At 48.4% G+C, this 16,996-nt stretch overlaps 1 protein-coding gene across 5 annotated transcripts in view; it reads left to right on the top strand.

Annotated features, from left to right (window-relative positions):
- Positions 1–16,996, top strand: part of PLCG2 (phospholipase C gamma 2) — a 239,221-nt gene that overhangs the window by 41,380 nt on the left and 180,845 nt on the right. For 3 of the 5 annotated variants that reach the window (XM_074027664.1, XM_005592638.4, XM_045382340.2), the window contains exons 1-2: positions 6,524–6,658; positions 12,688–12,928. Coding sequence is in view for 3 of the 5 variants with exons in the window: in XM_005592638.4 (XP_005592695.1) it covers positions 12,736–12,928 (193 nt within the window). In the remaining 2 variants the exon portion in view is untranslated. Of the gene's footprint in view, positions 1–6,523; positions 6,659–12,687; positions 12,929–16,996 lie in introns of those variants that run through there. The other 2 variants (XM_074027663.1, XM_065536926.1) reach the window with 1 other exon arrangement.

Consider the following 16,996-nt stretch of genomic DNA (forward strand, 5'->3'; position numbering starts at 1 on the left):
TGTAATCTTACTTGGAAATAAGGTTTGTTTGCCTGTTTGTTTTTTGAGATGGAGAGTCTCTGTTGCCCAGGCTGGAGTGCAGGGGCAGGATGTCTACTCACTGCAACCTCTGCCTCCCAGGCTCAAATGATTCTCCTGCCTCAGCCTCCCAAGTAGCTGGGACTACAGGCTGTGCCACTACGTCTAGCTACTTTTTGTATTTTTAGTAAAGATGGGGTTTCACCATGTTGGCCAGCATGGTCTTAAACTCCCGACCTTAAACGATCCACCTGCCTTGGCCTCCCACAGTGCTGGGATTATAGGTGTGAGCCACTGGTGCAAGGCTGGAAATAGGACCTTTATAGAGATAATTAAGTTAGGGATCTCAAGATGAGATCATCCTGGATTCAGGGTGGACACTAAATGGGAGGACTGGTGTTCTTACCAGAGAAAGGAGAGGGATGTTTGAGACAGAGAGCAGAGGGCCACGAGAAGCCAGAGGCAGAGTTAGAGTGATGCAGCTCCAAGGCAAGGAGCACAGGATCACCACCAACCACAGACCCTGGGAGAAAGGCATGGGGCGGATTCTCACCTAGGGCCTAAGGAGGGAACCAGTGCTGCTGCTGGCACCTTGCGTTCAGACTTCTGGCCTCCAGAACTGTGAGATGATATATTTCCATTTTTTTTTGTAAGTCACCAAGTTGATGATAATTTGTTACATCAGCCTTTGACAGGAAGACACGAGGCCTGGTATTAAATAAGGGCTCAGTGTTTGTTGAATGAATGAAAGGGGCCAGGCACGGTGGCTCACGCCTGTAATCACAGCACATTGGGAGGCCGAGGTGGGTGGATCACCTGAGGTCAGGAGTTCAAGACCAGCCTGGTCAACATGGCAAAACCCTATCTCTACTAAAAATACAAAAAAAAAAAAAAAAAAAAGCCAGGCATGGTGGTGCACACCTGTAGTCCCAACTACTCAGGATGCTAAGGCACGAGAATCACTTGAGCCCAGGAGGCAGAGGTTGCAGTGAACTGAGCTCCAACTGCTGCACTCCAGCCTGGGCGATTAAAAAAAAAAAAAAAAAAGCGAAACCATTAACATTAAACCAGAGGCTCTACCAAGCTGGCCACAGTTTAAATAGCAGAGGGGCCTGCCTTCCCCCTGCCCCCGGAAGCAGTGAGGCCTAACCCCATTGAAAGCCCGTTCTGGGTGGTACTTCCTGTCACAGAGGCCTGCCAGCCAGCAGCTGGGACTCGGCTCGTCCCCAGGGATGTGTGATTCTCTGAACAATGTTGGGAAAGGAAACTGGGCTCAAGGGCTCCGGGGCGGTTTCTGGTCATTTTGGTTGTGGGGGTAGAGGGGTAGGATTGGCGAGGTTCCCTGGGGCAGGGCGATGGACCTCAGCCTGGTCACTGCCTTTGGAGGTGTTGGTGGAGGAGGAGAGAGGAGGTCTAGGTTTGAAATAACCCTCTAAGAGTTTTTTTGTTTGTTTTTGTTTTTGGTCAGGGTCTTACTCTGTTGCTCAGGCTGGAGTGCCGTGGCACATGATCTCGGCTCACTGCCTGCACCCTCTGCCTCCTGGGCTCAAGTGATCCTCCAGCCTCAGCTTCCTGAGTAGCTGGGACTCAGGCACACGCCACCATGCTTGGCTAATTTTTAAAGATTTTTGTAGAGATGGCGGTCTCATCATGTTGCCCAGGCTAGTCTTGAACTCCTGGGCTTAAGTGGTCCACCCTCCTTAGCCTCCCAAATAGCTGAGATTACAGGTATGAGCCAATGTGCCCAGATCACAGATATTTTTCAAAACACCTTTATTGAGATATAATTCACATCCCATGCGACTCATCCATGTAAAGTGTAAAGTACAGAGACTTCAGCACATTCACAGGGCTGAGCAGCCATTGTCACAATCAATTTTAGAACCTTCTTTTTTTTTTTTTTTTTTTTTTGAGACGGAGTCTCACTCTGTCACCCAGGCTGGAGTGCAGTGGCCGGATCTCAGCTCACTGCAAGCTCTGCCTCCCGGGTTCACGCCATTCTCCTGCCTCAGCCTCCCGAGTAGCTGGGACTACAGGCGCCTGCCACCTCGCCTGGCTAAGTTTTTGTATTTTTAGTAGAGACGGGGTTTCACTGTGTTACCCAGGATGGTCTCGATCTCCTGACCTCGTGATCCGCCCGTCTCGGCCTCCCAAAGTGCTGGGATTACAGGCTTGAGCCACTGCGCCCGGCCCAATTTTAGAACCTTCTTATCATCCCAAAGAGCAGCCCTGTACCCCTTATCTGTTACCTTCTGATAGGCCCACTCTCTGCTTTCCTGGTCCTTGGCAACCACTGATCTACATTCTATCTCTATAGATTTGCTGATTCTGGATATGCCAAAGGTGGGTCTTATGATGGGGAAATTAGGTCCAAAGCGGGTGGCTGAGCAACCCACAGTCATACAACTAAGGAAGGTGCAGACCTGGGACTGGAGCCCAGATTCCCTGCTTCCCAATTTCATGCTTTCACAGTAGGTCTTCTTCCCAGTAACAATTCCTAAAATAGCCCGCCCTGGTTTTGCCCCATGGGGATGAGTGCTTTACCTCCCTCATCTTACAATCCCCCTCAGATGTAGGTACATTTCTGATACCCATAGGTATAATAATGAGGTAACTGATACCCAGAGAGGCTAACGGTCCAATGCACCATGGCCGCCAACAAAGAGAAGAGGGTAATAGGGAAAAGCATTTGCATGCTCAACGACTGGTGAGCAACACAGAATACAAAGAGTCAAGATGATGGAGCTTAAAATGTAATTTTCTTTCAGGTTTTTCTTTCTTACCCACCCACCCCCCTCCTTCTTTCTTTCATAGGAAAAGGAAAAGAAAGATTCCCCCTAGCCTTTGAGGTCACTTGCTGACCCATTTGTGAATCTATGTAGAGTGGCTACAAACACACATCTCCCTGCCTGAATGTCTCTTATTAATCTGGGGATGGGTGGCAGGTCACCATGCCCATGGGCTTTGGCACCAGACAGGCTGAGGTTCAAGTCTTGCCCCCACCACCCACTGACTTAACCCCCTCCAGCCCTCTGACAGCTAACCTGTGACAGGGTCTTTCTACCGCATATGTCTGAACCCACAGAGTGGTTTCTTTCTCTTTTTTTTTTTTGAGACGGAGTCTCGCTCTGTCGCCCAGACTAGAGTACAGTGGCACGATCTCGGCTCACTGCAATCTCCACCTCCTGGATTTACACCATTCTCCTGCCTCAGCCTCCCGAGTAGCTGGCACTACAGGCGCCCACCACCACACCTAGCTAATTTTTTTGTATTTTTAATAGAGACGGGTTTTCGCTGTGTTAGCCAGGATGGTCTCCATCTTCTGACCTCGTGATTCACCTGCCTCGGCCTCCCAAAGTGCTGGGATTACAGGCGTGAGCCACTGTGCCCGGCCCAGAGTGGTTTCTTTCCCTACCTATTTTATTCCTTGAGAAAGAATAAATTCACAGAATGATTCCTTCCCTCCCTATTATCCTTTGGAAAAGAAGTGTCATTTTACACTGGAGTCTTCCCAGAGCAGCGGCTGCCACCTTGAGGATGATGATGACCGTTATTTTTGAGATGGAGTCTTGCTCTATCACCCAGGCTAGAGTGCAGTGGTGCCACCTTGACTCACTGCAACCTCTGCCTCCTGGGTTCAAACGATTCTCCTGCCTCAGCCTCCCAAGTAGCTGAGACTACAGGTGTGTGCCAACATGCCTGGTTAATTTTTGTGGTTTTAGTAGATAGGGGGTTTTACCATATTGGCCAGGCTCATCGTGAACTCCTGATCTCAGGTGAGCTGCCTGCCTTGGCCTTCCAAAGTGCTGGGATTACAGGCATGAGCCGCTGCACCCAGCAGATTATTTTTATTTTGAACAACCAAGTTAGAGTTTGAGAAAGAGATGAGGGCCCCCAGTACTCTCTTTCAATCCACTGATTCCTTCAGTTGTTCACCTGGTGGAGCGGGATTGGGCTGGGAGTTGGTTAGCAAAAAATGAGGCAAGGAAGAAAGGGAATTAAAAACCTGAAAGAAAAGAGAGCAAACTGCCATCTACTATGACCATTATCTCACACACAATGGGCATTTTAACTCAAAAATGCTATAGGCTCACAGACATAGATTAAACAGAAACCTGTTCTTCATGTTCTTATTTTTTTGCTTGGTTCCCACAGATGAGAGAAAAATCCAGCCAGAATTGGCATCTGTCAAGATAGGCTTTTAGGAGCCACGGTTCCCTAGAGTGGTCTCCCCACATTCTCGTTTTGTCAGCAAGAGATTTAACCCACTCCCCTATCCATGTAGACTTTGTAATAAATTATACATATATATGACTGTTCAAATATATTATGTACATTATTTAACACATACTAAAACAAAAGTGTGAAAAAGATTGGTTGAAATAAATACAAGCTGAAGTTCTGAAAAAAAAAAAAATTGAGGCAAAGAAATTGTCCCTAGATGTAGCCATTTTTTCCTGGGGAATTGGCCCCCATGACTTCAAGTGACTGATGTCATGAGTACTTCCAAGATCTCTTTTAAAAGTTGATGTGTTAAGTGATCTGTGTTGATGAGCATGGGTGCACACCCTGGTTGGCAGTGCTGAAAGAAATGAATCCACAGATCTTGAGAAGTCAGCAAACGAATCCTGTGGCTTGGGATACAACATTGACAGTGATATTCCTCAATTCAAAAATTCTATAACAGGCTGGGTGCAGTGGCTCATGCCCGTAATCCCAGCACTTTGGGAGGCCAAGGTGGGTGGATCACTTGAGGTCAGGAGTTTGAGACCAGTCTGGCCAACATGGTGAAACCCCATCTCTACTAAAAATACAAAAAATTAGCTGAGCATGATGGCATGCACCTATAATCCCACCTACTCAGGAGGCTGAGGCAGGAGACTCGCTTGAACCTGGGAGGTGGAGGTTGCAGTGAGCCGGGATCGTGCCACTGCACTCCAGCCTGGGCAACAGAGCGGGGCTTCATCTCAAACAAAACAAAACAAACCTATAACACACCAGGTGCAGTGGCACAAGCCTGTGATCCCAGTGCTTTGGGAGGTAGAGGCAGGAGGATGCTTGAGGTCAGGAGTTCAAGACCAGCCTGGGCAACATAGTGAAACCTCCTGTCTAAAAAAGAGAAAATTAGCCAAGTGTGATGTGCGTCTGTAGTCCTATCTCTTCAGGAGGTGGAAGTAGGAGGATCGCTTGAGCTCTGGAGTTCAAGGATGCAGTGAGCTATGATGGCACCCCTGCACTCCAGACTGGGTGACAGAGACCCTGCCTCTTTGAAAAAACAGTATAACTCAAGCAACTTGGAAGTGAAATTCAAGTGCCTAACAGCTGACTAGGTGCCTCTGAAGCTGGGTCTAGTCACAACGAAGATACCTCCATTAAAGAGCATAGGAAGGGTTTGAATCAGATAGCTTCATGCAACATACGAATGAAAAAAATAAGTTTCTTTTTTTTTTTTTTTTTGAGACGGAGTCTCGCTGTGTTGCCCAGGCTGGAGTGCAGTGGCCGGATCTCAGCTCACTGCAAGCTCTGCCTCCCGGGTTTTTTTTTACGCCATTCTCCTGCCTCAGCCTCCCCAGTAGCTGGGACTACAGGCGCCCGCCACCTGGCCCGGCTAGTTTTTTGTATTTTTTAGTAGAGACGGGGTTTCACCGTGTTAGCCAGGATGGTCTCGAACTCCTGACCTCGTGATCCGCCCGTCTCGGCCTCCCAAAGTGCTGGGATTACAGGCTTGAGCCACCGCGCCCGGCCAAAAAATAAGTTTCTTAAAGAACATATTAGCTTCTTCTCATGAGATCAGGAAAACGGGACATCAGTTGTCTGGGGTTCTTTACTCCTGACTCTCTGGGGCTGGCACTGTGTTGATCACGTTTTTCAGCTGGGGAAACCGAGGCTGTTGGTATATAAGTGGTCTGCCTAAGGTAAAGTGTACTCTGACTCCAGCGCATCCTCAACGAGGGCTTCAAATTAGGGCCATGAATTGGCAATTCCTGGCGGGTGATTGTGAGGAGTATATTTATTTTTATTATTTATTTATTTATTTATTTATTTATTTTTGAGACGGAGTGTCCCTTGGCCACACCCGTCCTAGCTCATTGCTGCATCGAACTCTCCAGCTCAAGCGATCCTCCCGTCTAGGCTTCCCAAAGTGCTGAGATGACAGGCGTGAGCCCGGGCGCCCGACCGGGAGTGTGTTAAGTATACAGCAAACACCTGGACTGCGGCCGGCGCTCCAGGAATGCTGCGATATTGGTGCACTCCCTTTGCACCTGGCCAAGTGGCCTCGGGCAGGTAGCCTCCCCTCGGGCTGCCTCAGTTTCTTCCTTGGCACGCAGAGGCGGGGCTCCAGGCCTGGGCCGCCCCACGGCGGGGAGGGCGCCGGGACGCGGCGCTCGGGGTGCGCTCCGAGAGGCAGATCAGACTGGGCGCGCCAGGGGCGGGGCGGGGCGGGGCGGGGCGGAGCGGGGGGGCGGCCCCCGAGGATCACGTGGCGCGGGGCCGCGGCCGAAGCAGAAGTAGCGAGCGCCGGTGGCGGAGGGCGTGAGCCGCGGGGAGTAACCCGAGTCCGGACGCGGGCGGCTGCGCGCGGGACCTCGGAGCCCAAACCCGGGGCAGGCGGGCAGCTGCGCCCGGGCGGCACGGCCAGGTGAGCTGCTCGGCCGGGAGCGAGGCAAGCAGGGCGCCCAGGGACCTGCGCCCGTCGGGGACCGGCGCCCAGGGCGCTGTATCCGAGGGGGTCTGCGCCCTGGCTCAGCCGGAGCGGGCAGGGACGGGGCGCACCCTCCGGGACCCCGGCCCACCGTGCCCGGGTCCGTTTGGTGACGGCAGGGATCCTGGCTCAGCCGCCGGCACTTCCTCACCCGGGGCCAGCGCCACCTCTCCGGTCTGTGCGGTGCGGCGGCCCCAACTTTGAATGGGGACCCGGAGGAAGGTCAGAGGTCGTGCGGGGGCTGGCGTTCAAAACTCCTCTTTCCGAGCGGCTCTACGTGGGGTGGCGCCGTCTCTCCTGACCGCCCCTGTGCCCAGAGCTCTCGGACGCTCGGAGCCACACTTCCCCGTCTCACTTCGGTGGTTGCGGGTGGCGGGTGGGGGCGATACCGCGGGAGGCGCAGTCCTTCCCCGATACTTTTGGAGAGCTTGCAGGACACTCGCGATGCCCGCTCCACAACTCTCTGCGTAATTATGCGTGTGTCTGTGCGTGTTCCTGGTTATACTTTGGAATCCTAATGAGGGCATTGCCTGCACAGCAAGAGTTCAAGTTAAAGATGTGTCCCGTTTGGACAGCGAGCTCCTGGATTCCAGCAGGAGGGTGGGGCGGGGCTCTCTTGGTACCCAAATCTTGAACTAAGGTGAGAAACTATGGGAGGGGGGGTGGTGTTTAAAGGGGTGACATGCTCGAGGGTAACAGGTGGCCTTGTCCATCAGAACTTAATTTGAATTTCAGTTCCATCAGTGTGACCCTGGGCAAATTGAAGAACTTTTTTGAGTCTGTTTCGCCTTCTGGATACTGGAGCCACCCAAGCCTGTTTTCCAGGGCTGTGTCGAGATTATTGCTGTTCCACGAGGTTCGCTGAGAATCGGGGCGTATCCATGGAGAGTCCTCGGGCAGTTCCTGACTCTCTGGTTCAAGGGCATTCTGTGGGGGCATGGGCCCTCGTCCTTAGCTACAGTTCTGTGGGGAAGTGTTAGAGAATTTTGAAGTCTATGCCAGCCTCAAGCAGTTTCTCTTGCAACGGTGTGTGTGCACTCACGTGTATGCCAACTCAGGGCCAATCCTCATTGTGAGCCTCACTGATGTTTAAGTCACCTAATGATGCAGCTGCCACCCCCCACCAGCGACTGGAGTATGGGCAGTTCCTCTGGAAGAGGAAAAGCAGAGACCCCATGAGTAGCTGTTTTGCACTCATTCGGTAGAGTCAGTGAAAAACTGCTGGTGAAAAAACTTGTGAAAACACTTCTTGGTTGGGCGCGGTGGCTCACGCCTGTAATCCCAGCACTTTGGGAGGCCGAGGCGGGCGGATCTCTTGAGGTCAGGCGTTCCAGACCAGCCTGGCCAACATGGTGAAACCCCATCTCTACTAAAACTATAAAAATTACCTGGGCGTGGTGGGTTGAGCCTGTAATCCCAGCTACTCAGGAGGCTGAGGCAGGAGAATCACTTGAACCCAGGAGATAGAGATTGCAGTGAACCCAGATCGTGCCACTGCACTGCAGCCTGGGTGACAAGAGGGAGACTCCGTCTCAAAACAAACAAACAACAAACAAACACTTATTAATTTATAAAAGAGCAAGAACACAAAGAGAAAAGTTTTCCCGTTACATCATCACTTTACATGTAAAGTCCAAGTCGTATCCTCTACCCTCACCCAGACTCCAATAAATACTAACCACTCTCCTGGATTTACCAGCAGATCGCCTTTATAAAAATGGAATTGTATTATACTCATACACTTGCAACTATTGTTTGCAACTATTTTTTTCATTGACCTCACAAATCTTTCCAGATCCAATTGCTTATCCATCATCCTCATTCTTTCTGATAGCAACTGAGCATTCTTCAATGCGTGTGCACCATGGTTTATCCAGGAGGCCCCCCACATTGATGAGCAATTGTTTCCTGTTTTTTTTTTTTTTTTGTATTTCTATTGCAAATATTGCTTCCATGATTTTCTGTCATACATATTGCATCTTTGTGCATGTCTTTCTGTACATGTACAATTGCAGGATTGAAGCATATGCTTGTTTTGCTTTTTAATAGCTGCTCACAGGTTGCCCTAAAAGAGCAGGGGTTGAATTTACACTCTCACCTCCGGTGGCTGACACCATTCCTTTGAGAATAGTGTATCCCCTCTGATGCCACAGGATGGGTGTCAGGTGCAGTGGGAATGTCCCTTGAACTGTTGGAGGGCCCTTACCACACAAGTATTTGCCTGTGCCGCATTTTAGCAGAATTGTTTTGTGGGATTTTGGATGAAATGCTGTACCGGCTTACCATGCAGAGAGCACTGAAGAGGCAGAAACTTCCTTGATTTCTGGTTTGGGGTCCTTATATCTCATTTTATGCCCTTCTAAATAAGTTTATGAAATACAAGAACATGAATGAGCTTTTGAGATACAAGAAAATGTCCTTTAGAAAGACATGAAATGTAAAAATGGCAGAAATCAGTTATTCAAACTCAGCCATGTTTGTATTTACAAAATAAGTGATTTTATAGAATTACCCATTAAGAATGGGAAACAGGAACAAAAAAGGGATTTCAAGCCTTTTTTTTTTTTTTTTTGAAAAAACAACAACAAAAAAGCAGAAGCAAAATGGAAGTTGCTGTGATGGCTGGTGCACTCCCCTGGGGTCAAGGCCTTGGAGACCTCCCTGCCATAGTTGCTAAAGCATGGCACGCCGGAGGCCTGAGCTGGGTGCTGGCAGGATTTGAATGGTGGACTCCAAGAATCTTTTGGGCATGAAGATCTGTTTCCAATTGTATCTCATGAGCTCATTCATGTTCTTGTATCTCATAAGCTTCTTTAGAAGGGCATTTCATGAGTTACAAGAACCCCAAACCAGAAATCAAAGGAGTTTTTTTCTCTTCAGTGCTCTCTGCATGGTAAGCCAGTACAGGATTTCATCCAAAATCCCATAAAACAGTTCTGTTAAAATGGGGCACAGGCAAATACTTGAGGGGTAAGGGCCCTCCAATAGTTGAAGGGACATTACTACTGCACCTGACACCACCCTGCAGCGACAGAGGGGATACAGTGTTTCCAAAGGAACGGTGTCAGCCACTGTAAGTAAGAGTGTAAATTCCACCCCTGCTCTTTTAGGGCAACCTGTGAGCAGGTATTAAAAAAAAATTGGTGAGAGGCAGCATGGAAGAGCTGGTGTTTATGGCTGAGCTGATCCACTGGGCTTCCAAGCTGGAAGTAACTGGAACCCTGGGGAAGGTTAAGTCCAAGGCCTTCCCAGATGCAGGGCTGGAAAGAACTGAGGAGCCTGGTCCCTTGTCCTGGTTTCTGTCTAATTGAAGGTGTTATAATGGGGCTTGTGTTTCCTACTTATATTCCAGTGGATGATGACCTAGAGACCTGGGAGTGTGGAACTCCAGGATGCGTGGCTGGGGACAGTCAACATAGTGAAGAGCTTTGTGGTTGGCACCTGGGTCAATTCCAGTTTCAGCCACTGTCTATCTGTGTGACCTTGGATAAGTCCCTTAACCTCTTTTGAGAGGGGCAAGTATTGGCAAATCAGTTAATATCTGGCCAAATTCTGCCACAGGGTTCTGGACTGGGGGCTTGGGACTCAGGTGAGGGTTTTGATCTTTGTGCTGCCACTGTTCTACATGACTTTGATCAAGTAATGTGACCTCTTGGGATTTCAGTTTTCCCCTGCACTATTTCCCATTGAGATAAATGAGATGAACCAGACATGTGCTTGGCACCCAGGGAGGTGCCCAATAAACGGCTGCTTAACAGGGATAAAGTAGGCCATGGGGGCACCTTGTTCATCCCTTTGTCCTGGGTAATGATCAGGAGGTTATTTTAGGTTTCTCCTGATAAGGTAAGATGCACATTACTCTCAGCAGGGTTTTTAGCATACTCTGTTCTGCCTCGCGGTCTTTGCTTAAACTTCAAGCCGGTTCCTCCTGCTTCGTCTTTTTTGGAAGATTGAATTCAGATGCCTGCTTTTTTCCCCTGAAAACTTTTTCTGAGTCCTTAAAGTGCCTAGCCCCACTCCAGATTAAATTTAGGGGCCCTTCGTGATGTTCTCTGCCCGCCGCCTCCCCATGCATGCTTCTGCTGCTGCACTTGTAACTACATTAGAATTCTCAGTTAATTAGTCTGTTTCCACATGGGCACAGGGCAGGTGTAATTATCTCCTGTTGCTGGTGTGGTTGGCCGAGGAGGTGCCTTTGGTATGGGTGTGCAGTAGAGGGAGGTGGGGGCAAAGGGCAAATCCTGAGCCCCTCCCCATTCCCCTCATTTGCATCCTAGTCCCCAGCTCAGTGCCTGGCATAGAGTTGACATTTGATTAATGCCTTCCCCAGTGCCTGATTAATGTTAACTGAGACCCTGCTAAATGCTGCAGGCTGTGCATACCTTGTAGTTTTTCGTCCTCCCAGTCGCCCCTTGTGGACATTTAACCTCCATTTTACAGATGAGGGAAGCGAGGCACAGATTTAGAGCAGCTTGGCAGGAGGCTGAGCCGGGCCGGGAATCGTAGACAGCCCTGGCTGAACACCAGCTTCTCAGAACTCCTTCCTCTTTAGATCCTGGAAAGGTCTATCCTCTGTAACCTTGAGAGCTACAGAGTAACAACTCCAGGCATCTACAGGGACTTGGAGGGAAAGAAGGAGATAAGAAACAGAACAAATAATGGTAATTTTAACAATAGCTTAATCTAAGGAGTGCTGACTTTGTATCATTGTTTTAAGGGCCTGAGATACATTATCTTGTTTAAGCCTTACAAACACATTTAGATGGTGGATACTGTTACCTTCTTTTATGGGATTGGAAATGAGCCCAGAGGATCTAAGTAACTTCTTGTTGTGGCTGCGGCCTAGCTGGCAAGGGGGTCCCTGGTGGCTCAGCTCCAGGGCCTGGGGAGCTCCGTCACTCTAAGTCCTATTTTGGGGGCAGGCAATGTGTTTCTGGGGATTAGGGAGGCAGAATAAGGGGATGGTACAGAGTGAGGGCTCAGGGAATGACTACGGATTTTGAGCAGAGGAGTGACATGATTTGATTCATGTTCTAAAAGGATCTTTCTGGCTCTGGGTTTGAGAATTAACCCTAGCAGGTCAGGGAAGAAGTGGGGAGACCAGGATTAGAATAGTTCAAGTATGAGATCCTAGGAGGAGCCGGTGAAAGGGTGAGATGCGTTGGAAGTGGTCGTGAGAGAGTCCACGAAAGGATTCCTCCAAGATTTTGGGCCCAAGCACCTCTCTGACACCGCCCGCGAGCATAAACAGCAATCAAGGACACCTTCTAGGTGCTGGGCATCACCCCAGGTGCTTTGCTGGGGCATTTCTGAACACTCCCATTTAAAAAAGGCTGAAACAGGCACAGAGAGGTCAAGCAGTCTACCGAGAGCCACACAGTCAGCAGGAGCCTTCTCTGGGGTTTGAACTTGAAGCTTCCAAGAGCTGACATTTCCTGCCTTTTATCCTCATTTCTATGCAGAGGAACCATTTGCCAAGGTCTCCATGGACGCTTCTGAAGGCTTGGTTTGTTTTTTGTTTATTTCATTTTTTTGTGTGTTCTTAGTTTTGCTTAGGAAGTAAAGAGATGGTTAGCAATCTCTAGACAGGATAGAGAAGGATATTGGAGATCAGGGGTGAGAGATGGGAGCCAGGCTGGGTTGTTTTGGCTATTCAAATATTCTGTAGGATAAGAGTGGTTGGGGAGCGAGGAGGTCACTGCCAGGCCAGGGTGATTTGGTTATTCAAAGCCCAGGTAACGGTTGGGTCCTTGAGGCCAGGGGCTCTTCTCACACTTGTTTCCATTTAAACCTTTGTGTCCTGCCTAAGCTCTCTGAGTGGCCAGCAATGCCTTGCCACTAGAACCTTCTCCTAAAACTCATCCTGATTGACATGAGACAGGATTTTGGTTCCTGAAGTTCATGCCCTGTTACCTAAATCCCCTTCAATACTAAAGTCAGTTCACTCTTTAATTCTGCCCTTTCAGCCTCCTGATTTCTCCTGATTCCTTCCTTCCTCCCTGGAGTGGCCCACAATGTCCACCATGGTCAATGTGGATTCCCTTGCGGAATATGAGAAGAGCCAGATCAAGAGAGCCCTGGAGCTGGGGACGGTGATGACTGTGTTCAGCTTCCGCAAGTCCACCCCTGAGCGGAGGACCGTCCAGGTGATCATGGAGACGCGGCAGGTGGCCTGGAGCAAGACTGCTGACAAGATCGAGGGCTTCTGTGAGTACTCACTGGGTGGGGCAGCGGGGCAGTGTGGCCTGTCCTCTGGGGCCCTGGCCTGAGCACCTGTCCATTTTCCTATCTTGTCATTACTGTGATTGTTGTTGGTTTGATGTGTTCTTTTATTCTTCTGAAAATGAAAGCATTGCCAGTTTGTGTGGGTCTCTGATGAGGTTTACAGCAGGTGGAGGAAGTTCAGCCAGGACAGCCCTGGTGAAATAACAGAAGCCGGGGTCAGCCAACTTGGAAACGGCATTCGGGCAGCCCTCCTTGCCTGGTGGGTCTGTCCCCTATCTGACAGCATCAGGGCTCGTCTGCTTCCCACAGCTGGTCTAGTCGTCTGTCCTCTTAAGGGCTAACTAGCCCAAGCTTGCAGAAACTCATAGTGTGGTCACCAAATGCTACCGTGTTTTACTGCACACCACAGCAGTGAGGGGCCTTCGCTTTAGTCTCCAAGCAGGGAGAGTGAGTTGTTGAATGTTTTGTAGCTTTCAAATGCAGTTCTGGTCCTGGTAGCGGTGTCCGAGGTGTCCTTCCTCCCCCACCTCCTTTAGATTGGTCTGTTGGTTCAGATCCTAAAGTTTCTAAGACTGTTTTTAACTAATAAAGGCACTTAAGCAATTTTCAGTTGCAAAGATTTGCTCTAATTTGTGTTTTTAAATTAACTAGTTTTTAATTGAAATATATATTCCTGGGGGTTAAGGAGTCAACTCAAATGTTTCTCCTCCCCAGCCCCTAATCCATGCTACTGAGGCAAGCTCGTTACAAATTACTTTTATCTTCCAGAAATAGCCTATGCTTGCATAATGTGTGGGTTAAAAAAATGGGAACTCCTGTACACTTCTGCACCTTGACTTCTTTTTGTTAATTAATAATGATGTTGGCGGTGGTTTCTTATCAGCACACATTGATCTCATTCTTTCTTTAACACATGACATGTAATGGCACAGGCCTCAATGTAACAGTTTAACTCCAGAGAGGAGCATTTTGTGCTATTTCCAGGCTTTTCTTATTAGTCGAAGTGACTATCGTTGTACTCTTTTTTTAAACAGATTTAATTTTTTTGAGACAGGGTCTCTTTCTGTTACCCAGGATGGAGTGCAATGGCATGATCATGGCTCACTGCAGCCTCTACCCTCTGGGCTCAAGTGACCTTCCTGCCTCAGTCTCCCAAGTAGCTAGGACCATGGGAATGCACCACCATGCCTGGGTAATTTATTTTAATTGAATTTTATTTTATTTTTTTGTAGAGATGGGATCTCGCTATGTCTAGGCTGGTCTCGAATTCCTGTGCTCAAGTGATCCTCCCTCCTTGGCCTCCCAAAGCATTGGGATTATAGGCATGAGCCACCTCATCCAGCCTTGTACTGTTTTTTTTTTTTTTTTTAATAATAGTTTTATTAAGACATAATTCACATAATATACATAGACTTCACCCATTGTATGCAGCATGTATAATGTGGTGGTTTTAGTATATTTATATATATGTGCAAGCACCACTATCATCAAATGTAGAACATTTATATCACCTCAAAATGAAACCCCATACCTTTCACCATCGCCCCATCCCCTCATCCCCCCTACCAGACGTAAGCAACTGTTAAATTTAATTCTGTTTCTATAAACCTCCCTGTTCTGGACATTTCATAGAAATGGATCATATATATGTGGGCTTTTGTGACTGGCCTCTTTGACTCAGCATTTTTCAAAGTTCATCCTCTTTGTTGCGTGGATCAGAAATTTCCCTTTTTATGGCAGAATCATGATACATTGTATGGCTATTCCACAATTTATGTAGTCAATCATCTGTTGACGAACACTTGGGTTGTTGCCGCCCTTTGGCTAATGTAAATAGTGCTGCTAAGAATGTTTCTCTACAAGTTTTTGTGTGGGTGTCTGTTTTTATTTCTTTTGGGTATATACCTAGGAGTGGAATTGCTGGGTCTTATGCTAACTCAGTTTCATCATTTTAGGAACGGTCAGACTGTTTTCCCAAGTGGCTGCACCATTTATATTCCCTCCAGTGATAGAGAAGGGTGATCCTTGCATCATTCTTCATGTGTATGTATGGGTATATCCGAAGGACAGCTTCCTGGAGGTTTATTTCTGAGCTGAAGGCTATGGCATATTTTAACTTTAAAGGGAAGTTTGGCAGCACCCTGCAAAAGAGGTTGCCCCACTGTATGTTTCAGCTACAAGGTGTAAAAGTACCTGTTGCCTGCATCCTCATCTATGCTGCCTGGCTGCTAAACTTGGCTATCCACAGGTAGATTTTGGTAGCTTGGTGTCATCCTTAATTTGATGTATCCTATCATGAGTGTGATCAAATTGCTTTCTGAAAGGCTTCTCCTGGTTTCGGAGCAAAGTGGGTCTCTTGTGGCACAGAGCCAGAGCCCTGATTTGAAACTGCCCGTGTGGAGGTAGCTATCTTCCCTCTCTACTGTTTGCATTGGTCGGCTCCACCCCCAGGTGGCCCAGAAACCTGTTGCAGCTTGGGTGGCCACCCTCCCTTCCCCCACAAGTGGTGAGAGGGTTGGCACTGATGGTAAATACAGGTGGGCCACGTTGAGAGTAGACTGCAGGTTGTTCCTTTCTCTTCTCAACCTGCCCATCCCAAGCCTAGCTGCCCATCAGAAACACCCAGGGAGGATCTTGAAAGTATAAGGTATTACCATGGCATGTGTATACACCTAGGCAACCAACCTGAACGTTCTGCACACGTATCCCGGAACTTAAAGTAAAATAAAATAAATATATATATAAAAGAAAGTAGAGCATATTGGAACCTTCTTCTGAAGCTCATTCTGATGGGCATGAGATAGGATTTTGGCTTGAAATCTATGCCCTGTCATGTTCCCCTTCTGCTAAGTAATATCACTTCACTCGCTTATGTGGGTGCGCTCTCTTACTCTAGCTCTCTGTTTTAGAGACAGGGTCTTGCTCTGTTGCCCAGGTTAGGGTGCAATGGCCTGATCATGGTTCACTATAGTTGTGAACTCCTGGGCTCAAGTGATCCTCCTGCTTGAGCCATGCAGCTGAGTCTCCCATGTAGCTGAGACTACAGGTGAGCATCGCCATGCCTGGCTGGTATTTTAACTTTTGTGTAGATAGGGTCTTGCTATGTTGCCCAGGCTGGTCTCAAACTCCTGGCCTCAAGCAATCCTCCCACCTTGGTCTCCCAACGTGCTGGGATTACAGACAGGAACTACCATGTCTGGCCTCAATTCATTCTTTTATTTATCTGTTCAGCCTCTTTGTTTCCTTCTTCTTTCTCCCTGGAGTGACCAAGAATGATGATATTTCACCACTTTGGCTGGGGCGTTGTATTATAATAAATCCCCCAGATGGTCTGGTAACTAGGCAGGTTTCACACATATGCCACTGGAGAGAAACTGCCCTTCTTTCCCCTTCTCCCTCCTCTCCCTCCTTTTCTCCCTCCCACTTTCTCTTTCTTTCGCCTTCCCTTCCCACCTTTGCTCCTCTTCTTTGCCTCCCCTCTGCCGTTTGAATGCCTGCTGTAGGCACTGCCCTAGGCACTAGAGATATAGCAGTTATTAAATTGGATTCAAATCTTCATGGAGCCTATATTGCTTTATCAGGTATGAGCAGTATGGGGCTTGACTTCCAGTGCCATTGGATGAACTTTGCTGTGTGATCTTGGGCAAGTTACCTCCACTCTCTGAACTTTAATTCCCTTATCTGTGGAATGGAAATAACACTGGTGTCTACCCCACAGGGTCATGGTTGGGAAGAAGCAAATGAGAAGATGCATCAGAGAGGCTCAGCTGAATTCATAGCATGTGACAGGCACTCAGTTGTTGGGAACCACCACTGTCGTGATTTTTGCTGTTGTTGCTAACTAGTAGAGTCCAGCCTGTGTAGGGAATTAAAGTCTTGCTTAGGGGTTTGGACTGCAGGGGAGTAGGGTCCATTCTCAGGTTTTCAGGAGAGGGACGACGTGGTTGGATTTGTATCTTTGAACACACTGTGGAGGTCCTGTTTGAGATGACATTGTTGGTGAAGTGACAGGGAAAGCCAATTATGTGTGAAGAGCTTATAAATGATCCT

Source organism: Macaca fascicularis, chromosome 20 (genome assembly GCF_037993035.2).
Source record: "Macaca fascicularis isolate 582-1 chromosome 20, T2T-MFA8v1.1".
In the NCBI taxonomy this organism is placed as follows: domain Eukaryota; kingdom Metazoa; phylum Chordata; class Mammalia; order Primates; family Cercopithecidae; genus Macaca; species Macaca fascicularis.